This window comes from Sylvia atricapilla, chromosome 4, assembly GCF_009819655.1.
Source record: "Sylvia atricapilla isolate bSylAtr1 chromosome 4, bSylAtr1.pri, whole genome shotgun sequence".
Classification (NCBI taxonomy): domain Eukaryota; kingdom Metazoa; phylum Chordata; class Aves; order Passeriformes; family Sylviidae; genus Sylvia; species Sylvia atricapilla.
The window spans coordinates 42,979,038-43,000,940 of NC_089143.1; the positions used below are offsets into that span (position 1 = coordinate 42,979,038).

The 21,903-nt window shown below is 36.4% G+C and overlaps 1 protein-coding gene and 1 long non-coding RNA gene across 3 annotated transcripts in view; both read right to left on the reverse strand.

The window, feature by feature from the left end:
- Window positions 1-637: 637 nt before the first annotated feature.
- The window catches only part of LOC136360434 (uncharacterized), a 186,845-nt gene continuing 165,579 nt past the window's right edge, over window positions 638-21,903 (reverse strand). Inside the window, exon 2 of the long non-coding RNA XR_010743463.1 lies at window positions 638-1,733. This is a non-coding gene — a long non-coding RNA (uncharacterized lncRNA). The remainder of the gene's footprint in view (window positions 1,734-21,903) is intronic.
- GUCY1B1 (guanylate cyclase 1 soluble subunit beta 1) overlaps window positions 3,082-21,903 on the reverse strand; it is a 42,539-nt gene continuing 23,717 nt past the window's right edge. Inside the window, exons 6-14 of one of the 2 annotated variants that reach the window (XM_066317673.1) lie at window positions 14,725-14,955; window positions 14,202-14,318; window positions 13,247-13,380; window positions 12,342-12,539; window positions 10,414-10,651; window positions 9,407-9,547; window positions 8,079-8,233; window positions 7,664-7,790; window positions 3,082-4,395 (exon numbers count right to left, since the gene is read on the reverse strand). In XM_066317673.1, coding sequence (XP_066173770.1) covers window positions 4,372-4,395; window positions 7,664-7,790; window positions 8,079-8,233; window positions 9,407-9,547; window positions 10,414-10,651; window positions 12,342-12,539; window positions 13,247-13,380; window positions 14,202-14,318; window positions 14,725-14,955 — 1,365 coding nt within the window. In that variant the 3' untranslated portion in view covers window positions 3,082-4,371. Of the gene's footprint in view, window positions 4,790-7,663; window positions 7,791-8,078; window positions 8,234-9,406; window positions 9,548-10,413; window positions 10,652-12,341; window positions 12,540-13,246; window positions 13,381-14,201; window positions 14,319-14,724; window positions 14,956-21,903 lie in introns of both variants that reach the window. The other variant, XM_066317674.1, reaches the window with a different exon arrangement.

Below are 21,903 nucleotides of genomic sequence, written 5' to 3' on the forward strand. Positions count from 1 at the left end.
TTAACACCAGCTAGGAACTGTGAACGTTTTCAGCCTTTTGTTGGGACTCAGCTAAGTTCTGTCATTTTAATCACAAGTCAGTTGTTTGAGCACTAGACGGGATAGCACATTTATCAAAGCATAAAACCTGTTTTGAAAAGCTAAATGACCCTGAGAACCTGCAATATAAAAAGGCATACAGGTTTCCTGCCAGAGTGTCTAGCATATAAACAGATAGATCCTCAGCACACAAAATCGCTGCCCTTGAAAGCACATTTTTCCTGTGGTGTTGAATCTGTACTAGGTGCATAATCATCTCTGGAAAAAAACAGTAACAAAGACAATGCCAATCTAACTGCTGGGTATGGGAAATAGTCTGGAACAAAACCTTTATAGCACATCTTCATCCCACAATAATAATAATATTGTTTTCACATCCCACTGTTGTCATTTTCTCCAAAACACATAGATTGGCAAAAAGATCCATTGATTATGATGAAAGGGAACATTAGCCTTTCCCTGTTAACAAAGAATGAATTGGTGGAGACAGTATGTGTTCCAGTTTTTCCAAACTGTCACCCAAAGTCAGACAGACATCTAAAAACTCCAGTCGAAAAAACTCCAGTGTGTTCCCCTATAGGGAATGGAATGGAACCTCTTTTTCGGTTTTTTTTTACAGTTACATTAGCACAGCTCTGTTTACTGGCTTATTGTTTGCTCCCTCCCTCATGGTCAGGTTAGTGCATGAAATGACAAGAGTTTCAGACTCTCTCCCCCAGGAAAGAAAGGCTCTTTCTGGACTAAAACAGGACTATAAGTCCAGTAACTTCCCTTTACTTGGAGATGATAAGCCAACACAGTGACTGACAAAATCAATTTACAAGTGCCCAAAAGCTCCCATTTGTACCAGTATGCTGACTGCCTGGAGAACATGAATACTAAATTCTCTTCAAGTTCTCACAGTACTAGAACCCAATGAGCCAACTTCTTTCTGTTTTTCTTTCAATATTTGATGGCTCTAGAAATGCATGGAATAACCATTTTACAGTTTACATTACACAGTAAAGTGTTGACAGTCTACATGGTGAATGAAAAACAAATTTTAGGATACAGAGGCCTTGCCTCCAGGCCTTGCTCTGGCTCCATGGAGACAGGTGTTACTGACAAGGCTGTCAACATTTCACAGTACAGGAGTGTATATTGTAGTGCACACACTATATTGTATGCCTGCAGCATACTCATTTATTAGCTTTAGATTTTACTAGAGGTTTGTTCAAAGCAAAGGTTCCGGGGCCTCCAGCACCACCCAGTTTTTATTCGTATCAGATGCTAGCACATCCCTTCCTACTTCTTTCTTGTACATGTGATTGTCTTTCAAAAGTGAGCTTGGAACCAATCAGATATGATTTGCACTACCACCTTAAACACTGGAAACAAGACATAAAAATCTCACATAACCTTATTGGTTTTGTCTTCATGTGTCCCTCCTGGAGGATATCCTTTACAGAGAATCACAGTTTGGATAACAACTCTTAAGATCATCGAGTCCAACTGTTAACTTAGCACTGCTGTGTTCACTGCTAAACCACATTCCCAAGTGCCCTATGCGCCTTTTGAACAAATCCAGGGATTGTGACTCCACCATACCCCTGGGCAGCCTGTTCCAGTGCCTGACTACCCTTTCAGTAAAGACATTTTTGTGATAATCCTGTAAGCAGATATCCAAATGAGCATCTCATCCCTTGTTTATCATTCTGTTAAAAAAAAAAAAAAATCAGACATGAGGTTATGTTCCCAGAGGTTGTTGCTATCAAGGACTGAACCAGTAGTTTGGAAGCCAACTGCAGTGCCCACCTTAAGACAGCAAGAGTCAGAGTCCCCTGCCCAGCCAAAGCACAACCACCACCGAAAATCAATCCCTTGCCTGTCTGAATTCAAACGAATGCATAAGATCCAGGAGATTGCAAACAACTAAGCATTCCTTAATTTGCAAATTCATGGCTGATCTCCTCTTTCTTCTCCTTGCTCCGTTCTGGTATTTTTACAAAAAATACAAGAAAAAAATACATCCATTTATAAAGACCTTTGAAACAGACTTTGATAATTGCCTCAAGTTTCAGCTAGAGAGCTTCTATTGAAAATGCGAATCACTACAGTTAAATACAAGAGGCAGCAGAACACACATAAAAGAACTAAATACCTACAGAAGTGTTTAACTGTTAGCTGAGTAATATTTAACCAAACTATAAATTTAGTAGTTGAATGCAGCATTTAAGTGAAGACCAGTTTTAGTAACAGAAGTGATTAAGTGACTAAATTGTACTGAGATAAAAAGCTCTTACATGAACACAAATATGAGCTATTATTCTATGCCTTAAGAAATTGTTACATTACAAAGTAGCTTAACAGGAGCTTTAATATTTTAAAGTTATTGAGAAGGTACAATATAAACCCAGAGCATTAAGTTTTCTAGCATGCCATCTTCCATCAGCTTGAAATGTGATACAGAACTTCAGTTTCACCATTTGGATATGAATTATATCAATACACAACCAAAGCTGTCACAAATTCCATGTCTTTCAGAGTCACCATAAAGTTATTGTAAGCTTGAACAACTTGATCAATCCAAAGTGCTGTTGTGCACCTGAGAGAGGGCAACCTCTGATGATATGTTGGGATGTGCTGATGTCTGGCAGTGAGATGATGGGGAAGAAAGTATACAGTTTCCTTTCTTCATTTCCCATTCCTAAAGCTCTGGTTGCTAACGCACATCCTGCTCAAAGTGTACAGCTTTTAATTTTTGATTGTTAAATATTGCCCAAGAGTTTCAAAAGAAGGTTTTATGCATTTTTGTCACCTCATCTACTATTTTTGAAGCATTAACCTCAATTCATTTGTTCGTTTTGAACACTACTTTAATTTGAGGATGTGACCCATTAACCTCAATGTGTGAGACACTTGGACATTTGCAAACATTGGAACAATGACTCAACAATTTATTTAAATTTGAACAGCAAATTATTTAATGGAGAAAATACGTGCTTTGTATCAAACAATGAAATAAAGTTTTCTACCAAAAGAAAATCACAAGATTTCTAGAAGTCAGTGGAAAAAATAATTTATTGCAATTTCTTTTGCACATTAACATGAAACATTTATACATATATATTCTTTGCTAATAAGGTACACTAGATATAGACAATTTTTATACACAAAGTAATTGCACTATTCTATATTATAATGCAAATATTCAGAAATGATCAGTCAGATAAGAACAGATACTATTCACATAAAAATGCACTATATATTAAAGTTATGGAAGTTCTATGCATCTTAAAACTTGTCCACTTTTACTAACTGTATCAGCTGATGAAACACTCTATATCCCTTTCCAAGCTTTACATTCCTTAATTATGTCATGATGCCTAGAATATTATGAGGTCCTCTCAAGGAATAAAATTTCTGAAATTAGAGGGACCAAACCAAAAGGCAACCATGTCCCAGCAGCATGCCTTCCAACTCCAGGGGCTACATCAGATGAGAATCAATGCACTATGAGTGGTCTAAAATTGCCCAGCAATCTATTATTAATATGACAATTTAATTTAGTTTATATAAATCAATGAGAAATACATCGCAAGTTAACAGCATTTCAGTAGAAGTACATTGGCACATGCTTCAAATGGCAGTATCAGGAAAACAGCTGCCCCCTTCCAATACAGATGTTTACAGTGTCCAAAAAGGGAAAATGCATGATGATACCAAATAACAAACCTTTTTCTAACCAGGAATTTACAGAGCATCAAGTATTATTCACAAAATGAATGAGAAGCATGGTAATAGCAAAACTAAATCTGATACCATTTATGCAATAATTTTAATAATGCTGTTTTAGGTATTTTTTTTAAATATATTTCCTTAGGTTCATTGTTCTGCCTATCAACTGAAATACCTATCTTTCCAGAAATGTCATCAATTCACATAACCACAGTACTTCAGAGACGAAGATGAAGATGTGAAGCATCAGATTGAAGTGGTTAGTTGTGGCGTGCATATGACATGGTTTCATTCAATATTATCTGGTGGTAGGAATGGTCACATGACTGACATGCAAAATTGCATATCAAAAAAAAAAAAACAAAAAAGGAAAGCTTGAAATACATGCTCATAGCAGAGATACAACAATACCAACCAATAAGGACAAAAAATCAGCAAGCAAGCCTGGAGAAAAATGGTAAGTATGACTTCAGGAGTGCAGCAAAAGACAATGGTATTGCACATGGCACTGGGAGATATAATGTGAAAGAACATCCATAACATAACCTTACTGCCTGGCACCTATTTGGAGACAGTATTGCACCCTATTCAGCGTCCTCTTCCTCTTCCCTCAGCTCAGAAAGCATCTTGCTTTGTTTCCTTGAGAGCATGCAAGCAGAATTTGAGAAGTAAGGAATTTTCTTTGAAGCAATGACACGGTGGGTTAATGCAGTGACAAAATGCATTTTACAAGTTGCAACCAGTATCAGTAAATAATAAAAACTAAAAAAAACCAAAAAGCATAGGTAGTGCATGTATTTCTCTCCTATGTACTGTATGTAGGAATGAAACAATTCCTACATGCCCTAGTGAACTACCAGCTCTGCCTGAGAGATTTCAGTTTGTTCCCACCAGTAATGTGGGAACACGCCAGAAGAGAAAGATATTAAAAATTGGAGAGGGAGTAAAATTGCAGTCATATATCTGAGGCTCTTGGCAAGATTTATTTTTTACAACAAATCTGTTTCTTGAGACAGAAACTTCAGCTGAACCTCTGTTAAAATAATTAAAACAGTAATAATTTATTTTATAACATACAAACAAGCAGATGCAAAATGAATAATTGGTCACAGTTGCTTTGTTCTATGTGTGTTTCTGATACAGTTCTGCTTATTGCTGTACTGGTATCATGGAAGAGATATCAGAAAAAAGGTGAAGGAGCAGCACTCCAAACCAACACTTATTTTGGTAAATTAGGTCTTTCTCAGAACTGCTGCTCGTGGGGACTGATATTAGAGACGCCAACCCAGAAATCAAGTTTGAGGCATGCTGAGCTGCTTCAGCCCTATCATTTTCTACCAGCTCAGTAGAGCAAAAGCGTATTTTAAGCCTTGTTCTCACATTGCTTATGGCATCTGCAAATACTTTGTCCTTTATCCTCACCATGCCCTTATTACTGATCTTCAGAGTAAAATATGCTGATAGATTTGCAAATGCTGAGCTAATAGTGCATCAATCCTAGGTTGAAGATATAGGAGGTAGAAAACTTCACAGTAAAAGCATAATGAGCAGAAATATCTTCAGGATGAATTAAGAAATATTTTCATGCTTACTTCTATATGCCACTTCTTGCAATATTATGGAGTGATCTTTCTGGAAGTTTACCATATAGTTTCTGACTATATGTTAACATGCCCTTATTTATTGTTATGTACAGTCCCCCTGAAATAAATGGCACTGCACACAATAATACATAAGCATTCTGGAAAGAAAACCAAGACTACATCTGTTCATAAAGCAAAGTGATTATTTTAAAATGATCAAACATAAAAAAAAGTTGGTTATCTGATTTCTGCTTTTTGATTAAAACTATTATGCACAGCCTATAAAGTGCCAGAAAAAAAAAAAACATGAAGAGTACCTTCACAGCAGAAACTAAGAACAGTTCAGAAAATCTTAAAGGAGTAAAACTTTGTGCATTTTTTGTGTATGGACAGATGAAATCGTGCAGGGAGTGAAAATAGAATCGAAAGGTTAGAGGAATATATTCTTTCACTTTTCAAGATCACCTCTGACAAAATGATAATCAGTTCACATCATCACATCAGTGTATTTTTCTATTCTCTAAGGCTCCCAAACTTAGTACAATTTAGAAGAGACAACTGGTCTCTAAGAATTGCATCTATATCTGAATTTCAGAATTAACAAAAACTAACAAAATTAGAAAGACTATTTTTGAGTGTGCTTGAACTGTGAGTCTTAAGTGCTCCTGAAAATCAGGCTCACAGTATTTCTTGGTCAGGTTTATTCCTGCCCCCATGCCTCCCTCTACAAAGCTCAATTACTGGATAATTGTATCAGCAAGTGTCTCTCAGGACTGCTGTGAGAATTAACAAAACCAGCTGTTGTACAAGATCTTTGAAAAGCAATTGCAATATTTAAAGTCTTAAACTACTTGAACCTTATATTCATATTAAACATGTGTTAGGCTGAAACAAGGAAAATACCCACCTGACTCAGTACCTCTCCGAAATTTACATTTAAAATTATAATGTGCCTTGCTACAAATGATAGGACATTTATAATGCAGAAAAAAAGTGAAAGGTGTTTAATTAAAATATATTTTAAATAAAATACAACAATAGATTTGAAATAATGGTAGCCATGTGAAATTATAGCTATCTTACTGTAGAATAAGAATAGGAAAGTATACTCAAAAGTGGCACCCAGTACGTAATTGTAGGTAATATATATTAAAATACAAAATTAAAATGCAGAGTTAAAGTACAGGGGATTAATACTGGGAGTTACCATTAAAAAGCCAGTATTCATATACTTGGGTACCAGTGGTAATACATCTGGATTAGATCTCCTAAAAAGCCTAAACAGTTTAACAGCCTAAGTTACATTTTCAGAAGTACATGAGCATTCACACAAATAATTAATTTTCTTTGACTTACAAGAATTATTTCAGCCAAGGTAATTGATGACTTTCATTATTTTAGTCAAGTGTGTTTTTAAAATTAAATACATTAGCTAGAAACTCATTCTTTTTGTATTACTTCAGGGCAAAAATCAAGTAATTTAAATTACTTTCATCCTTTTTCTCTACCTGTTGACAACACATAGACTATATGCACTTGCTCAGCTATAGCAAAGCAGCTGGCATACTGTATAACCTCATTGTCTAAGTTGTAGCACACTTTGAGTCTATTGTTCATTGGCTTTTACTGAAATCCTAAATCCTGGATTATACAGGCCCAGAATTCTGAAACTAAGGCATAAACTTAAAGGTCCCTCAGTGCTTGAAGCTTTACCCTACTTCATTTTGAGAAGAGGACTTAGGCTGATATGTTGTCATTTATAAGAAGTAGCTTTTACCCCGTATATTTCTAAAGCAGGACCTCTGCCATGCAACAGTCTCTGAACAAGCAGGAGCCATCTGGGGTTAAGAGACCACCATACACACCAGGTGTGAACCTGCCTGCAAATAGTTGCTTGACTGTTGCCTAAATATTTGAAGGCATATTTTTTTACTCACTGCAATAAAGAAAATGGTAAATTTTGAAGTGCTGATAACCAAACATGTCAGCTAAACAGAAATTATACTGCAAAATCTAGTACAGTGCAGAAATCTGTAAGAGGGAGATATAAATATTTAAACACTTGGCATTCCCTCAAGGACTTCTTGAAATCAAAAGTATTCTTTCAGGAACTGCACAAACTGCAAAGACAAATAATCAAGGATTTTCAAGTACTGTCAAGATAATAAATGTGTTAATGAAAGAGTGTTGCACAAAACTCTTCCTTTTTTTTTCTATGGAACATTTAGTTTTGCAAATGTAAATGGATCTCCATGGTTTAGATTAAATTTTAATGTTTATGTTTGAAAAAAAAACCAACAAAATTACACACTAGTTACTCATACCTCTGTCTCTGTACCCTTTCTGGACAAAAACCAAACCTGCATTGGCTCTTTTTTGCCCTTCATAGAAACTGGACCTCTGTACTCCAGGTGGAACTGAGGATCTGAATTTTCTGGTGTCATAAGACACCTGCAATTGAAAGAGAAAACATGTAAATGAATGCAGTTTGCATACGTGCCACACACTGTGTAAAATATTAAACATGCTACATGTACATGAGCAAACTATCAAAATATTCAAATTGATGATTTGCACACCAATAACTGTGTATCACAATACAGTTTCATGAGAACTCACATACTTGAATAATGGTTGCAGAAGGACTGTCACTTTCAACTCCAAAAAAACTTTTATGGTATGCTGACAAAGTGATTTATTTTAAGATGTCAACACCAATAAAAAGAATACATCACTCACCTGTAAGTATATTCAGAGACATTGATCTTCCCCTTTTCTCCAGTAGTTTCTGTTCTGCTTGTTAGATTGACAGTATTTCCAAAGAGACAGTACCGTGGCATCCTTTGACCTATGACACCTGTGACTACCTCACCAGTATGGATTCCTATGGTTATCTTTAGAGAAAAAAAATTAAGTTTGAATATTCAAAATTAATGTGACTAATCTGATGCTTCTGACTAAATACAGGCAACATGCCACTTATGTCTACTAGAGTTTATTTTTCCAAAGTGCTACTCCTGCTTCTTCAAAGCCTTGCATTTTGTGGGTTTTGCCACTCCTTTGTTTTTTAACTTCAGTACAGTGTCATGCCTCTGCCTTCCACATGAACAATCAAACTCTGTAATTTTCCAGCATGCACCCTGCTGTTATGATGTACCGTGAAAATAAAAAAAGAGGTGGGCAGAGAGACATACCCTGCAGGTCTGTGTTTAATGAGTGCTCAGAAGGTGCAGAAAAGGATGGCACAGGTCAAGAAAAAAGATGTCTCTCAAAGGAAAAATCATGGTATTTTGTATTCAGTGGGTCAAGAGATAGGACAGAGGTTTGGAGAAGCTCATTCTTGTAGCATGTTACAGTTACTGTAAAGCCCCAAATCAAACCTTCTCACTGCTTTGCTCCCTGATAAAGTGAAGAAAACAGCTCTAAGCTGGTGACAGAACAGCAGCATTCACGTAAATAGAAATATGCATTGCACTCATTAATCATTTTCTGCTCACAGCCTTCTGATGAGTACAGTCAATGCTGCTTGCCCAGTTCAGTCAATGCTGCTTGCCCAGTTCTGTATCAGTGCTACAACATCTCCAGAAAGTCCCATGAGTGAAATTCCACTAATATACAGTGTGTCAGTAATCACTGCTGTAACTGTCTATGAAATTGAAACTGGAATCCTCTTTCCAATGCAGTAATTTCTCATTCTGCCATGAGGATCTGAGGCATGATTGAAAATATCAGGGAGGGAATCTTATGTTCTGCTACGAGTTGAAGAAGACTCAACAGATTGTGCTTAATGCACAATAGGAATTCACTGATTATGTTGAAATGATCAGAAGACAGACATAAATGATGTGGACCTAAATTAGTCCTTTATCCTTTGAAGCACAATAAGCATTTTAAGGTCTGGAAACTGCACATGTCACAGCTACATGTGACTTCTCATATTATTTGTATATATCAGTCTCAAAATCTAACAATAACAAAGCTTGGACTGGGACTAGAGCATTATCTTATTTCAAAACATTATCATCCTATCAAAGCATAGGTTTTTCATCAAGCTCACATTTACTCACCTGTACAGGCTCACCATCTACTTGAACTTGGCCTGCTATTTCCATCATATCCAAAGCCAGGTGGCAGATAGATCGTGCATGATGCATACAAGGCTCTGGTAGACCACTCACTGTCATATACTTGTCCCCAACTGTTTCCACCTACAAAGACAGATATTTTTCAATTACTTCATTATTATGAAGTACTAGAACTTCATTATTTATATATTTCATTATTTAGAGTACTAGAACTGATGTAGTGCTTCCTTCAAGACTACTTCTCCTTTCAAATAGTTCCCTTCCCCTTTCATTCAAATCACCCTAATTACCATCATCTCTGCTTGTTATTGAAGAGAATTTAGTGTAAATCCACAATGTAACTTACTATGACACTGCGATAGTGTAAACCTGAGTCTCTCTTCTGGTGCCTTCTGAACGAAAGTGAGCTCTATTTTTGTTCTGACTCACACCCTTGATTCACATGGTACAGGGCATAAAATTCAGCTTTAGCAAAACCCAGGAATGAACTTCCATGGTTATAAACACACAAACACACACATGTACATATGGGATGCATACATACCTATCTCTATACCTTCCTGCTACCAGCAACACTTGCAACTATACCTAACTCCTAATGAGGGAATGAAATTAACATTGAGTAATTGAATAATAAGTTACAATGTACAACTAGAAGACCCAGGAATAGAACTGAAAAACTTAAAGCACAAGGTCAGAAGAACCACAAATGGCTTGTATAAGTTCACATCTGCTAAATGTGGAAGTACATTTATATGTCCACCTAATGGGTGACTGCAGAAATCGTGATGAGAACTTAGCACTTTATGTCCCTTCAGACATTTACAGATAACCAACAGACTCTTCTGTAGCTGTCTAGTATCAGGTAACACAATTGAGACTGAGAACATAAGCTTTTTAAAAAAGCCTGAATTCCAAGAAAAGAGTGGAAAGGACTGACACCATGGTAAATTATGGAAAAGTAACAGATTAAAAAATCTTATGCTTACCTTATAAACAAATGGATTCCTTCGTGAATCAGTCAGAATATCAAATCTTGTGTAAAGATCATTTAAAAGATTGACAATTTTCATGGCTCCCTCTCCAGAGGCATGTTTACTGCAGAAGGCATTGAATCCCACAATGCCACTGAAAAGAATGGTGACATTGTCATAGCGCTTGGCTGGAACAGGACGCTTGTGCCGCAGCTCATTTGCCACTGATGGCGGCAGAACAGAGTACAGTAACCTACACAGGGAAGAAAAGAAAGGCAACAGCAAAACAGAGAGAATGTGGAGAAAGGTGTTTTCAGCAGCACTCTTCATCTATTAGCTTCCTACCCCCCACAGGGTTTATAACACACTCCCATCATCAACAAGCAACAGAAAAGGTGTTTACTGAAGAATGTTATTCAGAAAACAGGAAGTGATCTATACCAGCAAACCATCTCAAACACCTGAATACATCTAAATTATCAACAAAATGAAACATGTATTACTAATTCTTCTGACATTATTTGTTAGTATTGTCTTGGATCACTTTTACTTATTTCTGCCACATCCTCGGCTCATATAATATCGTTTTTGCTCACAGAACCATAAAAACTGCAAAAAAGGCCATGAAGAGATCAGTTTTCCATCTCTGATCAATTAATGCAATCCTAAATGCTTCCTCTCTTGAGCATGCTACATTTGTGGTCAAGAGTGTCTTTTTTAAATTAATAGTCTATATGATACACTAACACTTGTTCATATTATAAATTATGCAAATAAAAATCACACACATAGAAATTCACCCTATTCACATGTGTATTCCTTCAACTGCTATCTTAAGGTCCATTTCCCTCCTGACACAGCTAAGTGGATAAGCTGAAGATCTCTGACTGTTTCAGAAATCTTGATCATTTTGTACACAGACTCCTGCACAAACCCTCATTAGTTGCATTTTTGGCAAGTTCACTACTTGAGTTATAATTAGTGAATACTTTTGGCACATCATACAGTAACTGACACTATCTGTTCCAGCAGCTGCCATGAAGGCTAGAATTCCTGAAGACAAAATGCCTTTATAAAGCAAGACAACAGGAATGAAGAGAAAAAACACCTCTTAGGCTTTGTTTTCTCTGGTTCTCCTGTCCATCCCTGACAAGTATTTTTAAAATAATTTCCATTACTCCATTACAGAAAAAACACATCTGTCAATAGAATTAATACAGAGATGGGACGATGTTTTATAAATAAGAGTCAATCATCACACAAGCTTTTGTTTAATTTGCCAGTCACTGTTGAGCTGAAATGTCACAGACTAATGACATTTGAATTTGACTTTATAGTTATCTGTAGAACCAGATTTGGGGCCCAATGCACACTTACTGTTATGTGTTATTTTTATGTACTTATGTCTAGATAAACCCAAATTCATTTCTACAAGTAACTATTAAATCAAATTCACAGCATAAGGCTATTGCAAAATTTCAGCTTTACACAAACTGTTTTCAAGGTTTATAAGATATGTTTTTCTGTTCTATTATCCTGTGCCAGAAAGACGAAAGTTGGTTTACTGAACTCTGTCAAATAATGACATAATAATAACAAATACCCAGCACTTGAGTATTCATCAAATTCACCTTCACTACAGTGACTGCATGTAAGTTTCCAAAATTTTTAGGTAATTCACAAATAAAAATGAATTGTCAGCTCCTTTTTTATAACTTCTCTTGTCAGGGAGGGAGCCATCAAAATATCTAGGCATATAATGGCCTAGACTGTGGATGACATTTCACGATCTAAATAAAGAAATACCCTATTAAATGTTCTTTCTCGACTCCAAAATTACCAGTCCTGATTCCTTACAAGATTCTGTTATTCTTTGAAGAAAGAAGCTATAAATAATATATTGCTTGGAGTGTTTCAGCTCAAAATTGGGATTTGATTCTTACGTGTCTGTCTTTTTCTTTTCATCTTCCAGTGCACGCAGTGTGTGCTGCAGCCTGTCAGTGAGGATCTCGAGCTCCTGGGTCAGTTTATATTCCTCTCGGAACTGCTCTCCCAAAAGAACCAGATCACGGGTAGCATCATGCAATGGAATATCACTCAGATATAAACCTCTTCTGGTTAAATCATCCAAGTTCATCACACTGCAAAACAGAGAAATATACAATAATACAGGTAAAATTAAACTTGCCAAAGGAGCATTTAAAACTCAAAATAAACAGCGGAGTCTGCTGATTAACAGTAGAGAGATGAAGCAACAGAACTTGTGATAAGCTGTGCAACATATCCCTTCTACAAAACACCTTATTTGATCATTCATTTTAACTCCCAGCTCTTGACTTTTGCACTTAAATACAGAATTCTCACGAAGAGTTCCATGAACTTATCAAATGTATATACTTCAGCACACAAAGTGAGATTATGTAAAGAATCTTTCCATTCAATCCTCCATTCCAACCACTTTATCACCAACCTATTACATTCAAACTACTGCAAAAATCCATGAATCCAGATAGAAAACCAAATCACTGTCACATTTCTTAGCACTCTCTGAATAAAAAACAAAGGATAAAACTTGTAATAAAAAAATTGAATATGAGGAATAACCATTTGTACAAACCAATATATCTACAATACCATTTGTACAACCAGAGCAAGCCAATATTGATACTGAGTATTTAATCATCAAATTCCAACATTTAAATGCCTCTTTTAGTATAAACATATCAAAACCAATTAAATCGATACTTGAACCAATTTAGTCTCTGTAGTACTACTCTTACGAGAGTTCTTAAAATCAGTAATTGTAAAATGAAAATCAGTATTACAGAACTCTCTAGGTTTAAAGTACCTTGGTGAACAAAGAAAGAGAATGCTGTCTGCTTCAGGCAAGTAGATCATTTGCCCTTTCAGGCGTAAGCAGCTGATTTCTGTGCCAGTCAGCTCATCTTCACACTCCAACTTTTCCACATCCAACAGCCCCTCCTGGTGATGAAAAGCCAAAACTGTGTAAGGGCAATGGTGTGTTATGCACCAGGCCTAGTATCTAAGTGCATTCACTACAAAGGCAGTCAGAATATTTGGAATAGACCTACAGCTTACATTAAACCCTGATTAATTTCTCATTTGAATGCCATGCACTACCTGTATTTTAATACTACGATTTGCTATTTTGAAGACATGAAGCATGGTATCTTTCTTTACATTCATGTTCATAACTCCTTGTTTCCTTCCATGTAATTTCTTAACAATAGTTTTGACAATAGTATTGCCTGCTCTATCTGTGCCTGGGACCACCTCTAAAAAAATCACCCTGGTTTCTCTCAGGTACAGGGTTTTTTTACATTAACAGGCTTCTTGATGTAGTAGGAGTTACTCTACATACTGCATCTGTTCGTATCACCCACCTTGTCTCCTGCCCTCTTTAGAGAACAGGACACGGACCTTTGTATGAACATATGGGTCCAAGGAAGAACACACTTCATATTGGTCTCCCACATTCTTATGAGCATAGGTAAATGTAGTTACCTGTCTACATGTGCTTTGATACAACACCATAAAGCTAAACTTGCCCCTTGCAGAGAAAGCATCCAACATGAAGTACATTTACTTCACCATTCCTATAAAACATTCTGTTTAACAACTTCTCACAAATTCATACCTCTGACTCTCTCTTGGCTCAAGACTCAAAAAGACCTGAGCATACTACAGCGAATTTTCTCTGAAGACTTCTAAGCTTTCTGCACTTCTTATCTCTCCAAAGCACACTTCCTTAAAGAAAAGCTGGGAAAATATTCTCTAGTTACCTTAGTCCTCAGTACAAAGACTGTATTGATATGGGACAGGATCCCATGGAAGCTGATATCAATATGAGGCCGGACCAAGGAGAAAACTGACAACAGACTGCAATTTCCTGGCTGCAGCTAGAATATTAAAAAACAGAAAAAAGAAAAAACGCCAGACTGTTATGCTTTATAATAAAAATATACATAGAGCAATTATATTCCATTTTCTTAGATGACAATACTGAATGGAGGAGAATATATACTTTATACATTTCTCCATTGAACCACAAGGTTTTTAAATTATTCTCTTACTGCATATGGACATGACCATAAGTAAAAAAGCTATTGTAGAATTCGCTATTTTCAAATCCTTTTTCTAACAAGACAAGCACAATTTAGTAAATACTATACACTTACTTTGGAATGCTGTTTAGACAGAGAATCCTAAATCTATTTTATTATTTTATTCATCTTTACAATTAACCTGTGAAGCATCTATCACTATGAATTTTCTATGGCTATCCATGCATAAGAATCATCTAACCTGTGGAAGGACTCTGTATATAGCATTGCCACATTGTGTGACCACCAGATCTCTGTCAAATATGATGTGGAAAGGAAATGCCTTGCAGAAAGTATAGGGACTGATGCGAGACTCTTGGGTACCATTTTCTTCAAATCTGTCAAGATCTTCATAGTAGTCCTCTTCTTTAGACTCTTTCTCTTCAATTAAAAATTGAATGTGGTCACACTCCTCATTTCTCTGTTGAATAACCTAGAAAAATGAAGAAAAAATGAAAAATTGAAAACCCTGCTAATCTTTAGTAACTGGAATGCTACTATGGAGACAGGAATGTATTTAGAGGAGAAAGATAAATTCAAGAATGATATTCACATCTTAAAAAAACTGTATTCTAATAAGAATTTCTGATTTCACAGTCTTTTTATTTCCAGGTGAATAATTATGCCTTTGCTTAGCCACAGTTGGCTCTCTGCAAGAGCAATGTATTGAGGTTTACCCAAATACAATTTATTAAGCTTGAGTGAAATGCAAATCCTGAAATAAGGCATCAAGGCTCAGGTCATGCTGCTTTCTTTTACTGGTACTTGCCAGAAAATAGGGTGGTTCCTTCCCCTGAAACGAACCTGTGTTCGTTTATTCTGACCAAAGCTGTTTACAAGGTCTGTAACGCAACAGCAAATAGTGCTGACTGTTTAGTGATGACTAAATAGTGCTAAGAGCGTGAGCATGTCACTGACAACAAGAAGGAAAGTGGATGGAGTAGATATTAGGATATACAGTCCTTATGCATTCCTTACGCAGCAGACTGCAAGATCAGAGCCAACAGACTCTAAAAGCAATTACAATCTTCTCTGGGTGGTGTTCCATATTACAGGAAATGACAGCAAAACTAGAATCATCTACATCAGTGTGTATCAGAAAGGTGTCCTTAACACAGCATTATACTCTTCGGAAATTTTACACAAAGTTAGTAAAGAAATGAAATCAATACTTTTGTTTGCAGCAAGAGTCATGTATGGCAATATAATTTAAGCTAATAACTAGCAGAATAACATCATTTATCCTGAGAAGCCAAAATCACCTCTTTTCAAATTTAATTAGACTTAATGATTGGAAAAGAAAAATTCTATTTACATGGTATTCTTTAGCAGCAATTTTCTGGAATATGTTCCACCTGATTCTACTTTCATGCTGAGTCTGAGCCTAAAGTCATTGGAGACTTAAAAAAAAACAAAAAAAAAAAAAAAAAACAAAAAAAAAAAAAAAAAAAGATTTCTTAAAATGTCTAAAGCATCCTGATTTTGCGCTTTACACATAATCTTAACCACAGAGATTAACAGTCACAATTTGAAAACAGAACAGATATGCATGAACACTAGAATTGATCCCTAAGAGGTTAAGTTTATAAAATATTGGTTCTTCAAAATTGCCAAAAAGACTAGTTGATGGGCTGGGGACTGCTGACACCTTTTTGTGTTCCTATACAAATGAAGGAGTGTAAAACAAAATACCCAGTATTTTATTGTTAAATTATGTTTAACTTAAAGTGGCAGTGTTCTTTGATCTACAATTTGACTACTCATTTGAAGGAAAGAGAGGCTTTTCTGGAGGACCATTTAGAGCAAGAGCCCAATTTAGGTGCTCTATAGCTGTGTGCTGCATTATTCTTCTCTTTTGATTACTTATGTAAGTAACTTAGATAAAGATCAGCCTACTAAATTTACCAGCTAATGTAGGTAACCAAAGCAGGATGTACATATAAATTCAAAGCAGGATGTACATATTAATTCAAATGTTGATGATGATAAAACATAACTGCCTCAAGAAACTGTATTGGTAATCCATAGTGTGTGACAAAGAGAAGTGGGAAATTATGACCTAATAAGGGGTAAGCCTCAGAAAAAAATATATGGTGGTCATCTGAGGAAAACACATTAAGTGGGTTTGTCTAGGAGAGTGGAACATAGTAGATGGACACCTAGCTTTCCTCTGAATTCAGTGTTTAAAGGTTTTCCAGGTCTTCCTTTAAATCATTATCCCTGAAATTATGAGAACCTGTGGTCATATTGAAGATTATCAGAATGCAGTTAAGAGTCTTAGTTCCTATCACTCATGCACACTCCCACAGGCTTTATTTTAATAGCACTGTTTTTGTGGCCAGAGATGGCTGAGATTACACACAGAAACCTTTTTCAAATTCTGACGATTTATCTCTAGAACAGATCTATGCTTCCAGATCATTTCCAGTCTTGGATCTTCAAAGTGTTGCTCTTGCCACAAATGGAAAAAAACCCAGCATATTTTGGATGAAAACCTTCTTAATTCAGCAAAGCTGCTTTTAAAGAAGATAATAATTTTTAAGGAAATGTTCATATTAGCAGCACATCACCTTCCAGAGATATTATCTCCTTATCACTGCACACTAGTATTCTGTTGCCAACCTGTACTTACAGATTTTTATCCTTCTACCATGAAGCATCTAACAGGTTGTTTTTAATAACATTTCATTTTATTTCATTTATTAGAAATGAATGATGCATCAGTAAATGAAACTCAGGCTCAGATTAAAAAAATCACCTATAAAAATAGAACTGCTACATGCTTCAAGATGTCTAGCTAGTTTGAACCATGACCCTCTGCAGATCCTACAAGCTCACACAGTGACAAAGTAAGTCCTTGCACATGCTGTGCTATTTTCCTAACCTTTACAGATTAGAACTGTGCCAGTAACAGTGTAAAGATGCAAATTTCACAAGCATCTTCAAGTTCATTTGAAAAACTATTTTTGATCAGACTCTAGGGCATCTAGAAATGCTTGCAGTATTAGTGCAGCACGTTAGTGCAGCAAATGGACACCAGGCCAAACATATGGACATGTGTCAGACCTGCAAGACAGACACAGAACTAGCTGCACATTCCTGATAAACATGATATGCTGTGGACATGGCTGGTTTATGCAATTTATTCTGATCATTCATGCACAGACACTTATTAACAGACACTTTAATCATACCCCTCTCCAGGCTAGGAAATCTACTAATGTATCCCTAATTAACTTCCCAATGGATATGCAATTTCATTATGTCTTTTCTGCTCACATAACTTATGAACTATCTAATCTTCCTATCTCATTATTTCATCCACCTTGTCAGCAAATTTAAAATAAGCACTTTTGACCATTAACACAAGATGTTATATTCTGTTGCTTCACTCTTGCACCTACAGATCCAATCTATTTGGCCAGATATTTGTCTGGCATTTTAGACCTGCTCTAGATACTCTGCTAAGCTTAAGTAGAATAGAACTTATCTGTTTCATTCTGCAAGCAAAGTTTGCAAGCCACACAATTTCAGTATCATTTAAATACTGGTGAAGAAGCCTCTGATAAATGCTTGACAAATCAAAGTTCAGTCAGAAAGCAACAAAGCCAGCAATCAAGTCTAATTCTTCCTCCCCCTGCAGTCTTAGCTGGTGAAGTGACATCAGTTCACAACATCTAAGAGCTCAATCACCATAGTAACTGCAGTTAAAATTGAAGGGAGAAATCACTCGCTTGGTTTGAAAGAGAATATATAGCATCTAACTGCTAACCTGCCTGTGCCTTCCAGGAGATGTACCTTCAGAGTTTGTCCTTGCCTAATCAAATGAAATATCACACCAATATTTCAGGGAATGACAATTCAGAGAAAAGTTATTTTAAAATGAATGTTGTTTAATGTATTTGGAGCTTCACACAAGATATTAAACCGAGTATTGCTGTGATACAGAATATATAATGAGCACATGCTATCTGTTATGCTGTCATTGATAGGTCTACAAGATTCAATTCTGCAGATCTGAGCATATCCCCAGGACACTGCACTGAGATACTCGTATCTCAGCATGGCAGGATAGAATGTCCTTGGACAGGGATCTTTTTTGATAAGATTGTGAAAATGAATACAAAAACAGGGTTTTTTTGTCCTTTAAAGGTCATACAGGATGAAATTTTTGATCTCTTCTGATCAAAACTGACTGTGTAATGCTGCTTAATAAAGTCACTGTAGCTGTTTCAGAATGATACCAAGACAAAGGAATGTGGAAATGGCACCACTTTCAATTTTGCATACCCAAAGATAGAACCACGGGGATATCTTCCCCTGGCAGCTGGTTTCAGTGCAGACGGTCTCACTGCACCAAACCACTGTGCCTGGAGATAGCGAAGTTTACAGCTGCCCCAGTGCCAAAATTAGAGGTTGATCATGCTCCATGACTGACTTATCTTCACACACAGTTAGCATTTTAATGTGTGGACCACTACTGCTTGGCCTCCATGACAAGTACCCAAGTAGTTTTTAGATCAGCTCTCCAGCTGGTCACATCTTCACTTTGTTTTTTTACATTGTCATTAGTAAGCCTAAAATTACCCTCTTGTCAAGAACTTCCCCTGTTCATTTCTCATTTTACATTGTAAAACATCTTCCCTATGCAAAATATTTTGATAGTCTGCTCTCAAATAACAGAACTGGAGAAGTCTGCTCTCCCAAAAGATTTTTGGGCTTTGCTGGATTATGTACAACATTCTTTGTTGACCCATACCATTAGTAGCCTTGAGGGAATCCCTGTCCTGACTTCACCTTCACAGGTCACTCTCATTTATATACAAACAACCTCTGACAAGTGAAGCAAGAGAAGGCATAGCCAGTAGGCTGCTAACAGAGATCTCATGACAAAGTTTGTCACCAGCATTGTCATGATTTTTTAGTTCTCATACTGAGACTGGCAGAACATGAGTATTCTTAGTGCATACACGAAGTCAGCAACAATTTTTGAGACAATACCTGCTGCAAATTGATACAGTCTTAGCTCTATTTGCTAAAAATTGATTACCATATCAAAGAAGATAAGGCAAATTGGATTTGAAGTAATTAATCAATTAATGTCAACTTGGGCTTTCCAGAACTATTCAACTGCAATTTTGAATCCAAGTTCAAAACAAATTGCTTTCCTTTCAGTGCTAACAACATCTAACAGAAACAAAATTACACTTCCTCTCCCCCCATGTACCCCCTTTCCTTCTGCACACACATACTCTAAGTGTTAAAAGAGAATGCACATTTCCTGAAGGACAGCATTCTGGAAAAAGGAAGCCCTATTTTATTTATGTATTGTTTTATATATATATATATATATATATATATATATATATATTCACAAAATTGTTCTGTGTGAGAATGAAGAAAAGTGATAAAACTTTTCTTTTTCTATTTAGCTATTTCTCCACCCAAAGAAACAATGTGGGACAAAACAAGAAAAATATTTTTCTTAATATTTCATTCCCTCTTATGATCATTACTCTTGTGGTTTCCTCTGCAGGAAAGTGATCCCTCTCCTCAGCACTGGAAAGGCCACACAGGGAGATGCTGTGTCCTGCAGTGGCTCCTCAGTACAGGAGATAAAGAGCCAGGAGAGAGTCCACTCTCTCTAGGATGATCAAAGCACTGGAGCATCTCTCAGAAGACGAAAGGCTGTGACAGCTGGCCCTGTTTGGCCTGGAGAACAGATGGCTCAGGAGGATCTCATCCATGCACACAAGTACCTGAAGGGAGAGTGAAGAGAGACTGGAGCCAGGCTCTCTTCAGTGGTGTCCAGGGCCAGGACAAGAGGCAATGGGCAACGTGAAACACAGGAGGCGTTGTCTGAATGTCAGGAAACACTTTTCGACTGTGAGAGAGATGGAGCACTAGCACCTATTGTCCATAGAATTTGCAGAGTCTCCATCCCTAGAGACAGCTGAAAGATGGTCCAGAACAACTGGGCCTAGGTGACCAGGCATGAGCAGGTGAGGTTGAACAAAATGACCTTCAGACGTCCCTTCCAACCTCGGCCATTCTGTAACCCATGAAACAAAATCTAACCAGCTAATGAAACAAAACCAGCATTATCAAAAACAATTAAGATCTGCTACCACTTTCACAAAGACTTGTAATATATTAGACAAATTCAAACAAAGTCTCGTGAAAATGCAGACTTGGAAGCATGTATTCTCTCAAGAAGATTTAAATAAGCATTTCTTCAAAACAGATGGAAAAGAAAAGTGAATAACAAAGTATCAAACATCAAATTGCAGATATCGACATTATACTAATATAAAGAGAACTGCAGAGCTCTACTAAGTCAGTCCTGTGTTGGACTGCTATGTAAATGGTTTGGATAAGGAAATTTGAAAGGACAAGTCAGGAATCTCTTTTCGCAAGACAGAAGGCTACCGTTATAACACTGGAAACTTTGGGCTAGGCACTGAGCTTTTTTATCAGATGCAAAAAGAAAAAAAAAAGAAAAAAACCAACCATTTTTCCTTAGGCAAAATTCGAACTGAGGTCCAAACCAAAAAATTTACAGTAGAGGCACTAATTGGTCCACAAAACTGAAGGAATTAAAAACAGTTCTTCTGTGCTGTGCTGTTTCAAGCAATGCATTGCTAACAGATTAAAACACAAAAGCATTAATTTACTAAGTTATGAGGTAAAGAAGGAAGATGAAAGAAGTTGGTCTATTTTTTCTCCTATTCTCAGTACTTTGAACAGCAAAACTGCCTAGTTACTACAATGCCAGGCTTTACTTTAACACCTTCTTTCCATACCATTCGTAATTATTATCTGACCTGTGGAGTAATGGAGGAAGACTTTCATTGTCTGTGGATAAACTGCAAATTTCCGTACTCTCACCTTAGAGAATCAATTCTCTGCTTATCTACTACTGAAGTTTCTGAGGACCTATGGAGGACAGCAGTGTGTAATGTCTTAGAGACATCAAGACATAAGCTACATTAACCAGGAGAGACATGAAAAAGTTCAGGGTTAAGGGTACATGACTTTGTAACAGGGAAAAGGTTAAAACCGGGGTAACAGACAAAATAAGACAACATACACTTTCTTCAGTTTAGAGGTCACCACTATTTTTAGGCAGCTATGTGCTTTTACCTCAGTCTAGAAGAATATTGTAAATTTAAATTAGACACAGCATTCAGTTCTAGTTGACTAATATTTGGTTTGACTAATATTATTAAATACCTATTTACTTACAGTACAACAGTAAAATTTCCAGAAAAGGCTAAAAAAGTCAAATTAAAATAAGAAGTAAATACATAATATATATTTAAACTTCTTTAGAACATATATCATTTGTGAGAAGTTCTAGATGGAGATTAATACAATTTTG